Here is a 17,616-nt window from a genome sequence, read left to right as displayed (position 1 = left end):
ACATCTGGTCGCACTCCCGCCAGCTCCGACCACATCACACTTCCATGGCTCGCGACCAAGCACCTACAGATTCCCCTGCTTTCGGTACTGCAGTATCTTCCATTCTTTATGTTTTGGGCTTGGCTACTGCTCCATCTATTGGGTGGCGTTTTCAAAGATTCGATGTATACTCTCCTGCTCAGTATTCTTTGCCGCGGCATACATCAACCTCCATCGAATGACCGATCGGCAAAGCGTGGGCAGACAACTGGTAGCTGCGTGCTGGAACACACTCCGCCTCCGCCTTCAAAGACTGACTCGCGCGCATAGTCCTCGAGTCGGCAGACAGCTTTCCAACACAAATTTACCAATGCAGGCAAACCACATACCGGTGTAGCGACACTACAGAAGCGATGAGAGGCATAGCGGCTGCTGCCCCAGACTCTGAATAGCGCAGATTGGACTCGCGCGTTCCCGTACGGTTCCTTCGATAATTTCCGTTGTCACGCCGGTCCTCCAAACAATGGTCCACCGCAACCCAGACCAGAACCTAAGCCATGCCAGGGACGCGACGTATTTCGCTAGCAGGAGACTCTTCATGAGCGGAATCATCTTTAGCACCCTTGGTTTCCGGCCTTAATCGACCCGCCCGACTTGTGGCACACAAAAGCCTACCTGTCGATCTGAAGCATTTCTATATACACCGACGATTGAAAGTCTTCTAGGGTCTCAGTGATGCCTGCTTACCCCAGTTCATTCTCCCGGTTATTGAATTCAGCTCGGTCCCTCTGTCTAGCTCTCGGTCTCATAAATTCGCAACTAGACTTTGGAGGAACTTCGTAACCCTAAGAGTTGACGACTCGACGCTTCGGTGAGTGACTCGTCGGCCGCAGACATCGTGCGATGTCGGTCTGCCCGTGGCAGCGTCAAAGCCGCTCTCGAGCAAGGAAGTCGTCAGGCACCTTCGGCTCACATACGAGTCGGTTGAAGCCTAGCCTTGCCCTCGTGCGACTATAGCTATCGTCACTGGGCTTTTGCTTCGATTCATCATCCTTGATCCCGTCGAGATACCGCTCAGTTGGTGGAATGGAATCCAGATTCAACTTTTTGCTGTGCTCCTTGCCTTGCTGTTCGTCCAGAGGCTGTTGGATTCCACATTGCCAGTATCGGAGGGTAGCTGCCTGAACACCCTTCACGAGTTCATAGACTGCACGGCCACATTGGCACATCACAGTATTCCAGGCGGCGGCAACGTGTGCACTGACCTTGTCGGATAGGTACTTGAAAGAAGAGTCCAATACGCATCTCGGTCGTGAATGTACTCGTTCACGTCCTTTGCCCAACACTGTGTCCAGCTATACACGGCATGCTGAGCTTGCACCAAATCCGTCTCGGGAGGCTGGCGGTTGAACAGGTCAAGCTCGCCAATAATGTCTTCCCAGACTGATTTGACTTTCTTGAAAGTGTGGACTTCTGTCGCTTTGCAGGCACTCCTGGCGCAATGGCCAAGCGTATGACACAAACGGCAGTATTGTATTTCCTGGACCTGCTTGTCCTGCTTCTTCCTCTTATTTGTCTTGTCCGCATCTTCGGCACGGGTATCCTCAACCGCACCATCCTGTCCACGCTTTCTCTTCGTGACAGTTGAGGTGAGTGTAGATTGATTCCCATCCGTTGATGATTTCAAAGTGTCCTGCTTTCCCTGATTTTGATTCAGTGACGGTGTTGCATCTGTGCCAGTTCTTCCGCGGGTGGCTGCCAAAGCAGCATCCGGGTTATCCTGTGATGCGCCACTGTCTTTTTCAATCTTGATGCTGGCTTGGTTCTGGCCGGCGCCCATGAAACGAAATGCGTCTGCCATTCCCCTCGCATAGTCGTCGACGCCACCGCCATTGCTGCTGAGGTTCCCTCGACCACGACTACCGCGGGGATAGTGGCCAGCTCGGCCTCGGTTGCGACCTCGGTGATTTCCACGATTGAAGGGATTGTGGTAGAAGTCCAAGTTTTGGTCTCCTCCAAAATCACGGCCTCTCTGATTTCCGCGGCCTCCTCGATTCGAATGGCCGCCACGACCACCTCGATGCCAGCGGCCATCACCACCACGCGGGTGTGCTCCGTCGTGCAATCCAGGCTGATGGCCCCAGGGATTATTGACCCAGGCCTCAACTCGATTACTGTTGGCGTAGCCTCCGGGGTTGTGAGGATTGCCTCTTGGTACTCCCAGCGGGCTTGGTCGTTCTTCTTGTTGATTCACCATTCTGCCTCCGCATGGGCAAATCATCCCAGCCTGTACGGAAGGGCCATGAAAACTGGTGTGACACCAATTGCACTGGAGCTGCACCATCTTGAAGGTAGTGAGCGCCACTGCTGGCTAGTGTTCGATGGAGGAAATGAGTTCAGACTGCGGCTGCAAAACCGAACGTGTGAGCTGGGAATATTTGCCAAGCCTTTTTGGAAGCGTGCATCAACAGCGACCTGGGAATGCGCAAGGAGCCCTCCATTCTCAATTTTTGGGCCCACCGCGGTGGACATCGGTATTACGATTTCAAGTTGTGGGTTGCACTTCTTCCTATAGGTATTGCAGAAACATGTCATGCAGCCGTCCTTCGAGTCGTTTTTCAACCTCTTGCTATTCTTGCCTTTGGGCCTTGCCATCATTCTACATATAGCATGCAACGTGCATCACAGCTTTGGCTTAGAGCCCAGCCAAGCATTCCCCAAGCATCAAATGATCCCTTCCGTCTTGTGTAGTCGCCTGGTGCCGTAAGATTCTCATACAGGACTACCCTGGTATGCCTCTCTTCCCCCGTCAAAGAAGTTTGAGATGTGGAGAATCCTTCTCCGCGCCGTCAGCCCCCTATTCCACAGGCCTTGCGTTTTGTGATTGGACGTTGTCAAAATGAGCAGGGATTCCAGCGAAGCAGCACGCTGCTCTCCACACCTGGACCTGGTCTAAGCCTGATTTGACCACAGCCATGACCGTGCTCCGCCTTGTAGCAGTGTAACACGATGCTCTTCGACCGCGTGCTCAAGTCAAGAGCAATTCCTGTGTCTTCATCCGGGTCCAAGCGCAGGACAAGGTGGGCTCCGATCGTAGGTATCGAGCGCGACTTCCGCCCCAAGCGCGGAAAGGCTCATATGGTGCGCCAAAGAGTGGGCGTGTCGTATAATTGGGGTGGTGCCGATCAACTGCAAGGAAGGTCCTCAACCAACACTTGAATGTACAAGAGCACCGTTAGCAGGGTTCCCAGTTGCAATAGTTGATTATTCATACAGCTATCAACTCCCATGGGACAATACCTTCGTCGAGTGAGGCAGGCGAAAAAGATCTGTGATGCAAAAGCGTCGAGAACCTGCTGCGGGAAATGAGGTCTGCGACCAAGGGGTCAGAAGTCGAAGGATACTGCTGAAAGGTGGACATTGGAGCTATTTCGCGCCGACCGAGTCGCCGGAGCAGTAAAGAAGTTGTCGAGGTTGCGGTTGGTGTTCTGTCGAAGGGATTGTGAATTGGTGAGGGTGGATTGAGTTGCTGCGCTTGAGCGTGCGACCACCTTTTTATGTAAATCCGAACTCTTTTTCTTCCGATCTTTCCCACCCATGCTCATTCAATCACGCCACAATGGCGACCAACAAAGATGGGAATGATCCGCCAGAGCACCCAGCGATGGAGTCACTGCGGGAGCTCGAACGACGAGCTGCAGCTCAACAGGAGGAAGATCACGCACAGGAACGCGCCCGCCGTGGACTGCCGCCCGTAGCAGGCCCGAGATATCTGCTACCTGGTCAGCGGTTACGAAGCACTAACCGCATCTCGAAGCCTAGTACCGGCAGAGTTAACGCAGCCACTGGTCGCGGTGTTTCGGCGAAGGAAAGACGTGAGAGGTTGGCTGCGGCAGCGGATGCGGCTCTGGCTGTAGATCCGGAGACTTCCCACAGCGCACCCTCCTCGAATCCTTCAGCCGGCCGCACCGCCAGTGCCACTTCCAAGCCTGCATCGAACAGCAGACGAGCTGCCCCGTCAGCGACCCATACGTCCCAACATGCTACAGCAGTGGCCGACGACGATGGCGCGGGACGGGGAGGCTCGAGTTCTGCCAGAACAATACAGATAAAGAGCAGGAAGGCCGCCAACAACAGACAAGGCACGCTTACAGGTGCTTCATCAACCCAAGAATCTGATGATGTGAGCGGAACTGTGCAGCCCTTGTCTGAGTTGCAACACGAACATAGCTGCAAAGCCTCAAGTCCTGCGGAAGGGATCTTGCAAGCAGAGTTCAGCCAAATGGCCTCCATTTTGACGTCATCCCTTACCCAAACAGTGTCGCAAAGTATGGGAAGGTTCGTTGCAGACATGGCTGCCAAGGCGGACGAACAATCTGCGAAGATTGCCCGAATCGAAGCTGAGAGCCAGAGACACTTTTCCAAAGCCCGGGATGCACAGCGGGAGACTGAGGCAAGACTCATACAGGTTGAAAATGAACAGCGGAAAAACGAGGCAAGGTTCTCACAGACCGAGAATGCATTTCAGGCCCATTCTCAACAGCTGCAAGCCTCCCATGATATGATCCATCATTTACATGTGAGAGTAAGCAGCGAGACTCGAGGTATCAGGGCAGCAATCACCGACCAAGCCCAAAGCATTTCACAATCCCCGGGCGAATTACGGCAGGTCACCCAGATTCACCAAGAAAACATGAACAAACTCGGTGAAGCTCAGCAGCAGTACCAGCGGGATGTTGCTCTGAACACCGACCGTGTAGTTATGGTGGCATCAAAAACCCTGCACCCTGAAGCTGATATCCATCTTCTCGCGCAGCAACTAGTAGGTGTGCAAGCTCAGATACAAGGCTTGAATGCTCTTAGAGCGCCTAGTCAGGTGCTCTATGTCGAAGCACCTCAACATCAGTCATCCTCCGACTCCGCGCCGCTTCGTGGGATTGAGTACCCAGACACAGGTGTCGCTTGGAGTACTCAGCCGAGTTTGGCTCCGCCGTCTGGACCGACCGGACAACCTGTGATGATGCCCTGGTCTTCTCTGGGCGCCTCCCACGACGATGTGGATCTTTTGGAGCATCCACTGGCGCCCTGTCGTCGGGATATTGCCAAAGAGCAAGCGGCCTGGGTCGAGAAGAGGCAGGATCTCGTCAGAACCTATTCAGACGGTGAAGAGGAGCTCCAAGTCAGGGTGGGCACAGTCATTGCACCCTATGATGTGGGCCGGAGCCAACTTCGCGACCGACCCAAGTTCGATTCCGTCCGTAAGACGTTGGCTGACTTTGGTCTCAATGCCCACCGATATTTTGAGTTCGTGCTCATTGAGGCTGAGAAGGAGATTTCGAAGATCTGGAGAGAATGTGACGAGGCGATCCAATACACCTTGCGCGACGGCCGGATTGACGACGAGCAACTGCGAGCCGAGTTTGAGGAGCATCGCTCAAGAGCTTCGAAACTCGTCAGTGATGGGATTCCTCGGGAACTCGGGGTCATACTCGAGCGTTTCAAGACGACTTACCTGGATTTCTTCCGACAGTGGCCTAAGCCGGCATCGAAAGACCATCAAGCGGAGTTCTTGCAGCAATGGCGGCCGGCGCACGACCAGCTCATAAAGATGCTAAGCTTGGATGAGCCTAGATACGCTGAGCACCACCGTCTTCCAACAACTGATGAGGCTTTCCGCGTAGCGACCGCCATGCAGCCACTTGCAATCACTGCCTCGACAGATTTGCCGTAGACATACCAAAATGGAGAGGTATGGGATTGCAATTCTGTGGTCTGGCTAGGTTGTGGGACGGGGGATGGATGGTCATCCAAAGGTAGAGAACAAAATATTTGAAAATCACATCCTCCTCGTCGCCACTTGTTCCACGTTCCAGGTTCTAAAATCTGCCTGTAGGAGGTGATTTAAGATCTACGGAAGAAGATAAGTGTAGAAGTTGCTTGCTCAATTTCATTGTGAGTTTATGACTCGGAAAGGGCACGTCGAGGAATTCATCTCTCATTGTCTCCCGCTTCCATAGACTGAGATCCATTAGAACTAAACCGAGCCTCGACGCCACGTTGTCAAAGGTATCGCTTTGGACACCTACTCCTCCGCGGATATCTGAAGCAAAGTTTGTGCACAAAAGCTACCTTTGTCGGGAACAGAACGAAATCACACAAGACGGGGTTCCATCCAGTCTTGGGTCTTCGAGTGTTTCCCAGCGTCTCCAAGTACTAACACCGACCCTACCATGTCCATGCCCAAGCGAAGGTCCGGCGCATCACTCAGCAGGCCACGATCCCAGCAGTCTCTGTTTCGAGACTGCATGTCTCTAAGTCTACCGAGTTCTCCGGTGTACCGCGCTTTGAAGCCTGAAGCTCGGGGATTAAGGGTGGCCCTTCGTTCTCCGCCTAAACAGGTTAATGAGCGGAGTTATTGGTGACATCAGCATCTCCCATGGAATGGGCGCCGACTTCAACCGTATTTTCCTCACAAGGCTTAAAAGGTAAAATGTCCTTGTCCTCAATGTCAGTGCTGTCCTCTAGATCTGACACTGTAAGGTCGAGAATCTCGTCGTCGGCGTTGAAGTCGTCCTGTGTTCTACCAGAGACTTGCGATTGAGCCACGTCTATCCATGTCGCAGTTGAGCTGGTGTTCGATGCTGAGAAAGATGTAGTTTCATCAAAGTCATCTTGGTCGATTTCCATTTCCGATTCCTCCGCCAGTTTCTTGTCAACCTCTGCCTCGAGTTCATAAGCTTCCGACGCAGAGAACGAGGTTTTGACAATGTCAAAGTCGTCCACTATTGTCGCATTTGGCTCGGAGGCAAATATATCTCTGAAGACTGCGAAATTCTTCGCACTTTTCTTCTCCGGATCGTTATCATCCATGATAGCCAGCACAACAGTCTTCAGTCCACAGTCGTACCAATTGTCCCCATCAGGAGGATGAAAGAGGACCGTCTTGGTGATCTGAGCGACCTCTTGTGGTGGATTCTTGGATTTTCCGCACCCAAACGCCCCGAGAATAAGGGTAGTGACGCGCTTCAGGACTGCAGCACGGAGGATTGCAGTAATCTTATCCAGCATGAGTCTTCTGTCACCGTCGTTGCGATATCGTGGGCCGTTTGCGGGGTGCTGGAACCGGGGTGGCTGTCTGGGCGCAGCGCAGCTGATCACGTCCAATTTGAACGGCAGTCCGTCATCGCTAACATCGAAAGGAAGAGGGTCCAAGCCCCAGCAGCGAACACCAACAGAGTACAGCAACGCATTGGTCTCGATTCTGTAGGTCTTCGGGCCTTGAAGGGTCGGCCAGAGAGACGTTCGCATGCACAAACTCTCTTCTTGCCCACAAGAACCTATGACGGGAGTCACATGTGTGTGACATTGCCTCAAAGCAGATTGCAATCACTGGACATGGGCGGTATTCAGAGCAGGGCCCTTCAAAGTCAAGCTGGCATGAGAACCATACTGTCGAAGTCCCCCTGTCCTCTGCGATGGCACAAGCTCAACGGGAAGTAGCAGTCAAGCAACACGGGCCCATCTCCGCATGAGGAATGATTTTGCCTAGAGAAAAGCCAAGGAGAAAATACATCTCAACATTGATCTTCCAGTTCGCATAGCTGTTCGTAGTTGACTTGATTCCCCATGCATTGACCTTCACCTACAAAAGTCCCCTCTGACAGGTTCCAGCACCACCGACCTTTTTTTGACGTCACTTTCGCATATTCTCAGCTCTTATGCTTGCAATACAGAATCCCTCCGATCATCCAGCACAACTTCCAGCAGTGACAGCGCACTGCCAGCAGGCTTTCGAATCTGGACCAGCTTCAGCCGTGCATCAGTTTCCAAGAGCAACTTCCTCCATTCACCTTCGTCACGCTCCAGGGCGTTGTGCATCACCATCATCTGCATGTCGCGCATTCTCATACGGCGCTCATCAACAATATCCAACGTGCCAAAGGGCAAAGTCACATAATCCATGATCAGAATTCTCGCGCCCGGTCTCATGGCGACCAGCAAGTTCTGGAGTATCGTCTTTGCATATTTATCTGCCCAATCGTGGAAAATCATTCGCAAAAAGTAAACGTCCGCTGACACTGGTTGCGGGTCGAAGAAGCTGTGCTCTTGAAAGGAGATGCGATCTGCCAGATAAGCGGGGACGATCGAAGTCGCCGGGTCGGTGGCCTGCACGACAGTCTTGGCAAGGTCCTGTACGATGCAAGTGAGGGTGGGATTCTCTTCAAGAATTGCAATGCTGCCGTGGCCGAGACTGCCTCCAACATCGACAATCTTCGCGTGAGACAGACTGCTCCACTCGAATGCAGCCTTGATGTGCTTGTGCGACATGGGTGCAGTTTTGGTGAACTGTTGCATGACGTTGTGGAAGTCAGCACCGAACCCCGGGTGCTGCTCGTGGTAGTCAAACATCGAAAGTGTCGTGTCCTTGAAGAGATTAAACGCTGTCTGGTTCGGTTCCTGTGCACCATGACCCCATTTGTCAATGGCATCGTTAAACCGGCTCGCGATCGGCCAGCCTCTGTCGCTAGAATACCTGCTCCATGTGGCGATGCCTTCCTTCAGAAGTAGTCGAGATGTTGTTGTATGTGCAACAGCTCCTCGGTCTTCTGCGAAGATACCCTTTGTCATAGCGTATCGAAGGACTCGTTTGAGTTGAGACTCGTCGACGCCTAGCTTGCCTGCTAATGCGGAATACGATATAGTGCTTTCTGCTGGGACACCTTTGGCGACCGAGAAGCGATTGATATACCTCAACGCCGTCAGGTCCATGATCTATAACCTGTAAGCCGCTGCATCTTTTGGGGACCATGTCACTCACACTACCTGAGAGGCCTTGCGTCAACACGAACTCTGGCGGCGTGACCATCTGCAAGAGCCTTTGAACAGATTCTAGCATGGACAGGCGAAGATTGCGCAACTCAGCCTCCGTAGATGGCGAAGTTGCATGGCCGTTCGAAAGTGCGGAAGCCTTAGTAGCTTGGGTGATGGCACCTGCTTGGACGAGGCATGTTGCAGCGAGAGCCTCAAGCTCGGATAGTTCCGAGCGTGCCATGGTGGATTGGGGTGGGAGGAGTTCACGCACTGGCACTCCCAGCAACATCCTGGGATATAAATCGCGTCTGGTTCGAGCTGTCACAAACCCGCCTTTTCTGATGACAGAGTGGCAGATGCTGTGCTCTGACTCCTGCATTCCAGTGCCGGCTCCTTATTGGCAGCTGTGCGTGTTCGTTGAAGCTGTTTCGATCCATATCTTCCCCAGCGGGTATCCGCCGCGTGGACTCCGTACCTGTGCTGTGCTGTGCTGACATTTAGCACGTCGGCTAGCGCATTCTCCCACGAGACGAGACCGTCAGCATGAAGCACACAATACACCTCAGAATGACTAGTACAGGGAGCGTGTCTGCAGGGATTCCAAATCCTGCGTATCGCGGGGAGCACGGCCTCAAATGCTGAAGGGCAGCCACCATGTCGAGTGGAGTTGGTTAGTGATCGAAGGCAAATGACCGTCCAACATGAGTTGACGTCTTGTAGCTTTCGGATGCAGCTGAGGCCTATGTCTTAAATTTATGATGATCTGGATCATGCTGACCCATGCGACATGTAAGCCAAGCGGATCACATTTTGGCAGCATTTCCCAAGGTGTGGGCGAGCTGCTGACCGCGTCAAACAAGGAGCAGGTGTACCTATCGCGCTCCAAACCCTTGCGATGCGTCGTACAATCTCAATGTAGGCGACAGAAACCATATGATGTGTTGTTACGCCTGGGAGACGTGTTGTTACGCCTCCGAGGGCGTAGCCTGATGCCATAGCAACTGATCAGAGCGGCATGATAAGTGCTGTTCGTTGTGTCGCGTTGGGCCGAGGCTGCTAGAGACTTCGCAGAACGCATCCAAGAACGTGGCGAAGCATTGACCTGACCAAGGAAACAACCATCGCTGCAGCCGGAACTGTGGCGAGGCACCCCAAGACTGGTGACGAGAAGTTCTTGACGGTCATCGCATCAGGTTCTGGTCGTTTTTCCTTGCCAACCCAGCCCAGACAAGGAACAATTTTTACCGCACACCCTTTCTGCTGCGGTCTGCTGCAGTCTAGAGATGACGACGAAACAGGGGTGTTCAAGCTGGGGGAGGGAGGGGTGAAATCACTGACATTGGTCGGGAGTTCACGGAGCGTAAGGGCTGGCGTTGTTCATCTTGTATGGAAGCTTGAGGCTATGAACGCCGTGGACGGTGCATAGGATGACCGATACCTTTCTCGGGTTCTGACGTGATCGCTGAGAGGACGCTGGACTCAAGCCTCCGTCCTCCTGACGAACAAGGGCAAGCACACCTCCGGAGGCACTGACCTTGCGGGACAACGAGGATGACTTCGTGATGTTCCGAAATTGATCAGCCCTGCAGCTTGCCTCGATGGACATCTTCCAAGGAAGCTAGAAGAGCCAGTTGTTGGGTTTGCCAGCAGCGCGGACTCGCTGTAAAGCTTGAGAAGCTCATACTCAGCAGAAGTTACCATAGAGTGACGCCAGACATCCTGCCAATTCTCAGGTGGCACTATGAAAACTCGTGTTACCTTGTATTGACATTGCGTCTTTGTTATGCTTTCTAAGTCTCTCTGCAATGCTTCTGGCTTTTCAGCAAATCATCGCGACTCTGTTTGCATTGTGTTGTTTCAGTCCAAGCTCTTCAATGAGGAGCTTTTCAACCACGACCTCGAGCGGTGGTCTCTCGACGGGGATCAAGACACGGCAGCAACTGCGCGGAGGCCGGTAAAAGGACGATCTTACGTCGATCGCGCGACTGGTAGGTTCTAAAGGAATAGCGTGGAGAAGGGATTGAGGTGTGCCAGCTCGGAAGACGTTACATCAAATGGCGCTTTTCGAGGTTGCGACATGAGTCGGAACTGGCGCTGTGAGGCCAAGGGTATTGCCCTCGTTGTCAGTCAACTTGTTGGTTGAGACGCCCTGTTGGCGATTTGTAGCCAGCAGAAAGGGTCTGAAATTCAGAGTAGCGCATGCGTGATTTCGACTTCAATTGGAGCGAGGACCAGCAGCGGTTGCAAGCGAGATGAAGGAGTGAATGGAGGAATCGAATTTGCATTGAATGAAGCTGATGACTTACTGAGAACGCGCATGTGGAGAAGCTCTGCTCTGGAGAAAATCGCCCGCCCGCCAGCTCAGTGCCGGCCACCCCTCAAGTTTCTCGACGAGAATTACGCAGTACTTCGCGATATCGTGCGCGACCAAAATCGACCTCGATCTTTACCGGATTGCGGTCCATTGTCAGTGGCGATATCAGCACTTGGCGGCTGAAGAACATGATTAATTGTCCCCTCGCAAGACCGAGTGAACGTTGCCTGTTTCACCGACTACACGTCTGGTGCTGAAGACCTCGCCGACCACGGTAGCGTCGTTCAAACCCGATCAGGCCGTCTCGTTATCTGTTGTGCCAGCGTTTGAACCACTAGCAAGAGTGACTGTGGCGGAAGAGTCTCAATTACGTCTGCGTTCTTCGTGAATGCGAATATGCCGCTTTCCAGATGCGACATCCACTGGTTCCATTCTGGCCTCGCTAATTCTAGGTGATCTAGACGCGGAAACGTGTTTGCGAGGATGACGTTCGATGCTTCAGCGATGAGTGTCTAGCTGAAAGGCCCGTGGAAATTTACTCAAGCTCATCACAAGGTTCAAAATGGTTCCTAAATTGGAGGAGCTCGGAAAACGAATCACCTCACCCACGGCTCGGGGTATCTCAAGACTCCAGGCGCACGCTCAGCCCCAGAAGCAAGAACTCCACAACTGTACTACACTGTCACCGACTTCGCGTCATGTACCACTTTTGGAGGGCATAGCCGTCTTCACCCCCCAGAGTTTGGAACATACTTTCAGCATGTTTTCCATTGCGTCCTTCTAGCACACCTTGCTCCTGGTACGGTTACTGATGGCGACTCCAGGCGATATATATGAGCGCACCGGCCGCCATCGCCATAGCACCAGATGCGTCTGCTTGAAAACCATCATTCACAATGACAGAAACAATCCCCGGTCCTCGTGGACTTCCGCTCATCGGCAACCTCCTGGACATCTGGGAAGACCGATCCATCCCTATCCGTGGCCTCGAGCGTCTGGCGTCCATGTACGGTCCCATCTTTCAAGTTACGATCAACGGCCAGCGACGTGTCGTCTGCAGTTCAGCTTCTCTGCTTGAGGAGCTGATTGACGAGAAACGCTTCGTCAAGATCCCACCTCCCACGCTCGCGGCAATCCCAGGTCCTAAAGGACTCTTCGTCGCCCGAAATGAAGATCCAGACTGGGCTCAAGGTCATCGAATTCTCATGCCGGCATTTGCTCCTCTGTCCGTTCAAGAAATGTTCTCCGACATGAAGGACATTGCCAATCAACTTATATTGTCTTGGGCGAGGAAAGGGCCCGAGAATAGGATTTTGGCCACGGCAGACTTCACCAAACTCACCCTGGACACTATCGCGTTATGTACCATGAGCTACAGATTCAACTCATTTTACTCCGACACAATGCACCCCTTCGTGCAGGCCATGGACTTCATCTTCAAGGAGAACACGGCAAAGTCAAGCAGACCTGCGTTTATCCAAAGCCTCATGTTCAAGGCAAACGCGCAGTTTGAAGAAGCTCGAAAAGTGTTACGGGAAACCGGTAAATCCATTATTGAAGGCCGCAGGACCAATCCGACCGACAAGAAAGATGTCTTGAACACTATGATCTATGGCAAAGATCCCAAGACAGGAGAGGTGATGCGGGACGAACTTATTGTTGAACAGATGATCACGTTCCTTATTGCCGGTAGGTCCAATTTCCAGCTCCATGAACTGGCTGACTCGGGTAGGACACGAAACCACTTCCGGAATGCTCTCCTTTGCCATCATGCAGCTGTTGAAGCACCCTGACGCCTACCTCAAAACGCAGAGAGAGATCGACGAAGTTATTGGTGATAGAGCGATCGAAGCCGGCGACATGCACAAGCTGAAGTACCTCAATGCGGTCCTTCGAGAGACATCTCGCCTTAATCCCACGGTGCCTGTCCTTCAGAAGCACATCAACCCTGCTATCAGCCATCAGATCGTCACACTCGATGCCGGAAGATACATGGTCGAACCCTCAGACCACGTCGTTTGTCTCGTGGGCAAAACTCAGAGAGATCCAAAGGTTTGGGGAGAAAGCGCCGAAGAGTTTGATCCCGATCGCATGCTGGACGAGAACTTCGACAAGATCACGGCAGAACATCCTGGTTGTTGGAAAGTGAGTAGCTCCGCGCTAGATCTGCTCTGGCTAACCCATCTCAGCCGTTCGGCAACGGGAAGAGAGCCTGCATTGGACGGCCTTTCGCCTGGCAAGAAGCTATGCTCGTGCTCGCAATGATCTTTCAGAACTTCGACGTCACGTTTGATGACCCCAGCTACAAGCCAGTTGTCAAACAAGCGCTGACGGTCAAACCGGACAACCTTTACATCCGGGTCACGCCGCGGAAAAGTATGAATGCAACAGCAATGGACAATTTAATTCATAGCAACGGCGTGAAAGAGCACCTAGCCGAGCCTACATTGGGTCGTAGCAGACCATCGGACGCAACCAAGCCGATGACAATTCTTTATGGCTCGAATACTGGCACTTGTCAGGCCTTTGCCCTCCGGCTTGCTTCAGATGCAGGGGCTCGCGGATTCAATGCCGAGGTGTATGACTTGGACAGTGCAACAAACTCGGTGCCCAAGGATCGTCCAGTCATCGTCATTACGTCGTCTTATGAAGGACAGCCGCCAGACAATGCCGCCAGGTTCGTCGAATGGCTCTCCAGCTGCCAACCTGGCTCCTTGAGTGGCACGCAATATACAGTCTTCGGGTGTGGCCATCGTAAGTGCTTCTCCTCTTTCCCTCCAATATCATGCTCACTGTCTACAGGTGACTGGAGCCAGACTTTCCACCGCATTCCAAAACTTGTGGATACTCTCCTTGAAGGTGCAGGCGCAACACGAATTGCTTCCGTCGGACTTGCAGATGCTTCCAGGGGGAATATTTACGGGGACTTCGAAGAGTGGGTTGATTCATCCCTGTGGGCGACTCTCACAACTGGCGATAGTCATGGAGCCAATCTGGCTACGAGAGTCGAAATATCCACCAGTGCTCGCTCGTCGAACCTGCGCTACGATGTTAGCCTCGCCACTGTCAAGGAGAATCGAGTTCTTACAGCCCAAGGGGAACCGACCAAGTGCCATATGGAGATTGAGCTTTCCCTTGATTCAACGTACCGGTGTGGAGATTACCTGGCGATTCTGCCACTCAATTCCGAAAAGATTGTGAAGCAGATCATGGCTCACTTCAGCCTACCGGGAGACGCGGTCATAACGATCAAAGCCACCGGCCCTTCCACGATCCCTACAAATACCCCGTTATCGGTGTTTGATGTCCTCCGAAGCTACGTCGAGTTGTCACAGCCAGCAACTAAAAAGAACATTAACACCTTGGCAAACCTCTCCGACAACGCATCGGAGAAAGCGGTCTTGCAGAGTCTGGCCAACGAAGACATGCAGTTTGAACAGGAAATCACGCAGAAGAGAACAAGCGTGTTCAACCTTCTGACCAGATATTCGTCCATCAACCTACCATTCGGGGAATTTCTCGGTCTGCTCCCACCGTTGCAGCTCCGGCAGTACTCGATATCATCATCACCTCTGGCCAACCCGCATACATGCACGATTACTTACGGCGTGATCGACGCTTCCGCTCTTGCCAATCCTAGTCAGCGCTTCGAAGGCGTGACCGGCACGTACCTCCGGGGTCTCCAAGCGGGTGACTCGATCCAGGTCAGTATCCGACCAACAGCCAAGAAGACGTTCCGCCTGCCTCCCGATCCAGAACAAGTTCCACTGCTCATGTTTGCTGCTGGGACGGGGATTGCTCCTTTCCGCGGGTTCCTCCAAGAACGAGCTCTTCAGATCGAATCCAACCCAGACAGAAAGCTGGCCCCTGCGCTTTTGTTCTTGGGGTGTCGCAGTCCGACCAAAGACAGACTATATGCTCAGCAGCTCGATGGGTGGGTCAGAAATGGTGTCGTAGACATCAGATACGCGTTCAGCCAGGAGAAGGAAGCATCCGAGGGTTGTTCATATGTGCCAGACCGAATGATCCACGATGCGATTGACCTTGTCGAGATCTGGAGGAATGGAGCTCGTGCATATGTATGTGGAACGCGGAAGTTCGCGGAGGGAGTACGTGGTGCGGCCACCAAAATTGCAGCCATGGTCGGGGATAACCAGCATCAGCGGACCGAAGTCGAGCAGGAAGAGCTCCAAAAGCGGTTCCGGGAGGCATTGGAGACCAGAGTTGCCAGTGATGTCTTTGATTGAGTGTTGCTATCTCCCAGGACCTCCACGGCGGGGTAGGCACTAATCTTGACAGTATTTGAATGCTTCCTGTATTCCTATAGTCCTAATGGCCATAACTCCACACTTCGAGGAGGAAGAAGGCACTTTGTACACCGGATTCGATTCGGGAGGGAAGCTCTTATGCTTGTCCTCGTCTGACTGTTATACGAGTCATGGCGATAGGTAATAGTAGCTGACGACGTCCTTCAGTTTTCTCATACCTCCTTCTGAAATCCTGGGCTCCCCACCTGATTTAGCTGAGAGGCCTAATATAAGGGCAGGTGCGTACGTGGCAACATTACGAATGTTAGACTGTACAGATATAGCTCTATATTTGGTGCAGCTTAGTCCTCAACTCCACGAAGCCCGAAGTCCCACAAGCACGGAGAGCGACCAGGCTACATTTCACGTAGGGCATTTACCTGGCCGGGGTCTACCCCCACAGAACTTTGAAGATATCATTGAAAGAGTCTTGGTCGCGAGATACTAGATTTGCAACTCCCGGACTTCGAATGCTTGAAAACGAATGATGATCCAATCCCCAACTCCACTGAATGACTCAGCCTAACTCAGAAGCAGGCTGCATTTAGCCTTGACTTGATCTCCGTGACCTGAGAGACCCGAATGCCAGGCCAATAGCTCGGATCAAGTCCATGGGATTCAAAGCATCAGGCAGGGACTTCCTTATACGGTAACGCGGGCCGTCCTTCTCTTGACCGGTCCGGTATTCCCTTACGTTGAAAATGAAGTAGTTTCCGACCATGAACATCAATGCTTCGACGCAGTTCAGCAATGCTGGCAGTCCAATAGTGATGTCGTGGTATGTCACTTTGGAACCGCCGGTGACCTTAGATCGGAGGATACCAAAGATGAACTGAACCGCGGTCAGATGGTTCCGATTGACCGGGAGCAAATTGAGACTCACCCGCTGAATGGTGGTGATAACCACAAATAGCTTGAACATCACCAGTTTCGCAACAGCTCTTTTACCATTCATAAACTCTCGAAGTCGACGCTGAAACCTGATCACTGCGAGGATAGCCCAGATGGTCGTGCCGAGTTCGAGGGCCTGGATCTGCCAACGCTGTTAGATCACCCCACAGTGAGGGACGGCACTCGTACCCAAATGTTTGCAAATCTCGGTTTGGAAGAAGTGCTGCAGTAGGCACCCGTCGCCTTTGTAATTTCTTGGATGATCACGAGAACCGTATAGATGACGACGTAGAAGAAAACCGTCCTCCAGGTGTTCTGCGCACTCGGTTCAGCAGAGAGCAGTAGTAACCAGAGATACACGTACCCAGAACCATCGAAGACTCCCACCAGGCGTGACACCTCCGTTCTTGCCTTTCTTCTCCAAGCTCTGGAAGAAGGCATCTCTTGTCGTGACGTCTGGAGTAACGTACTGAACATATAGCAAGAAGAGAGACGCGAGGGCAAACCCTTCATAGAGGTTGGCCAGCGGTTCGAGGTAGTCAGCAGCATGGTATGTGTGGGTAGAGATGACCGCAACAATCGTGAAAATCAGCGGCGTGGAAACAATTTTGAAGATCTGGCGCTGCTCGTTGGGAGCCTTGTATTGGCGCAGGTGAGGAATGACCAGGACGATCCACAGAATGGTAGAGGCAGCAAAGCAAGCCCAGCCGATGATCGAAACGAGATTTTGGAACGTGAGGGAACCAATGAGTGCAGCGCCTTTCTCGCCGGCTCCGGAAGGTTTGGCTGGACAAGCGTTCGAGTGTGAATCGAATTCCATGGTGACTTTGACAATCTCGACAGACGGCGGAGGCGGGAAGAGTCACACTAGAAGAAATGTCGTACCCGGGACAATTTGGTACTGCGATTGTTCCCAAGGTTCGTTATATACTCCATGCCAGGGGCACATTTGGCTCTCCAGCGACGACATGATCATGCTGGACCGGCGCGACTGACATGTCGGAGTGCTTGTAGAGAGCAAGACACCATCCAAAGGCCCGGAATTTCACAGGGATGAGGCCGGAGAGTCTGCGGCGGACCTTTCACTCCACGGTCCGGAGCAACTGAACAACCGGAGGCAGTCTTCGCGATTCAGCACGACGCTCAGCCCTGCCATTCGTGGAGCACCAAAAGTTTACTCCTGCTGTTGGTCCAGAATCATCGCTCGCTTGTCGAAGTCGCATCCAGTAGCTCACTGCTGGAGTCGGCAGTGAAGAGGGAGAGCTCACTGTGGCTGGAGGGAAAAAGCAAGGAAAGCTACGTGATTGTTCGGCA

The 17,616-nt window shown here is 52.8% G+C and overlaps 6 protein-coding genes across 6 annotated transcripts; 2 read left to right on the top strand and 4 right to left on the bottom strand.

The window, feature by feature from the left end:
• Positions 1-1,260: 1,260 nt before the first annotated feature.
• G647_03377 (uncharacterized protein) lies at positions 1,261-2,236 on the bottom strand (the record flags this gene model as incomplete). The annotated part of the gene is made up of 1 exon (XM_008727722.1): positions 1,261-2,236. A coding segment is annotated over one exon (975 nt), but the record flags the coding sequence as incomplete, so codon positions are not given.
• A 1,362-nt stretch (positions 2,237-3,598) lies between these two features.
• Positions 3,599-5,710, top strand: G647_03376 (uncharacterized protein; the record flags this gene model as incomplete). The annotated part of the gene is made up of 1 exon (XM_008727721.1): positions 3,599-5,710. The coding sequence occupies one exon, from the start codon at positions 3,599-3,601 to the stop codon at positions 5,708-5,710; it is 2,112 nt and encodes a 703-aa protein (XP_008725943.1).
• A 668-nt stretch (positions 5,711-6,378) lies between these two features.
• G647_03375 (uncharacterized protein) lies at positions 6,379-7,287 on the bottom strand (the record flags this gene model as incomplete). Its single annotated transcript, XM_008727720.1, has 1 exon — positions 6,379-7,287. The coding sequence occupies one exon, from the start codon at positions 7,285-7,287 to the stop codon at positions 6,379-6,381; it is 909 nt and encodes a 302-aa protein (XP_008725942.1).
• Positions 7,288-7,695: 408 nt separating this feature from the next.
• On the bottom strand, positions 7,696-9,031 carry G647_03374 (uncharacterized protein; the record flags this gene model as incomplete). The annotated part of the gene is made up of 2 exons (XM_008727719.1): positions 7,696-8,751; positions 8,798-9,031. The coding sequence occupies 2 exons, from the start codon at positions 9,029-9,031 to the stop codon at positions 7,696-7,698; spliced, it is 1,290 nt and encodes a 429-aa protein (XP_008725941.1).
• Positions 9,032-12,000: 2,969 nt separating this feature from the next.
• On the top strand, positions 12,001-15,351 carry G647_03373 (uncharacterized protein; the record flags this gene model as incomplete). Its single annotated transcript, XM_008727718.1, has 4 exons — positions 12,001-12,793; positions 12,837-13,249; positions 13,294-13,858; positions 13,907-15,351. The coding sequence occupies 4 exons, from the start codon at positions 12,001-12,003 to the stop codon at positions 15,349-15,351; spliced, it is 3,216 nt and encodes a 1,071-aa protein (XP_008725940.1).
• A 604-nt stretch (positions 15,352-15,955) lies between these two features.
• G647_03372 (uncharacterized protein) lies at positions 15,956-17,122 on the bottom strand (the record flags this gene model as incomplete). Its single annotated transcript, XM_008727717.1, has 4 exons — positions 15,956-16,243; positions 16,295-16,444; positions 16,492-16,617; positions 16,667-17,122. The coding sequence occupies 4 exons, from the start codon at positions 17,120-17,122 to the stop codon at positions 15,956-15,958; spliced, it is 1,020 nt and encodes a 339-aa protein (XP_008725939.1).
• Positions 17,123-17,616: the final 494 nt, after the last annotated feature.

Source organism: Cladophialophora carrionii (genome assembly GCF_000365165.1).
Source record: "Cladophialophora carrionii CBS 160.54 unplaced genomic scaffold supercont1.2, whole genome shotgun sequence".
NCBI classification, from domain to species: Eukaryota; Fungi; Ascomycota; class Eurotiomycetes; order Chaetothyriales; family Herpotrichiellaceae; genus Cladophialophora; species Cladophialophora carrionii.
The sequence above is the reverse complement of the archived record's forward strand: the minus strand, read 5'-3'. Positions and strand labels throughout refer to the sequence as shown.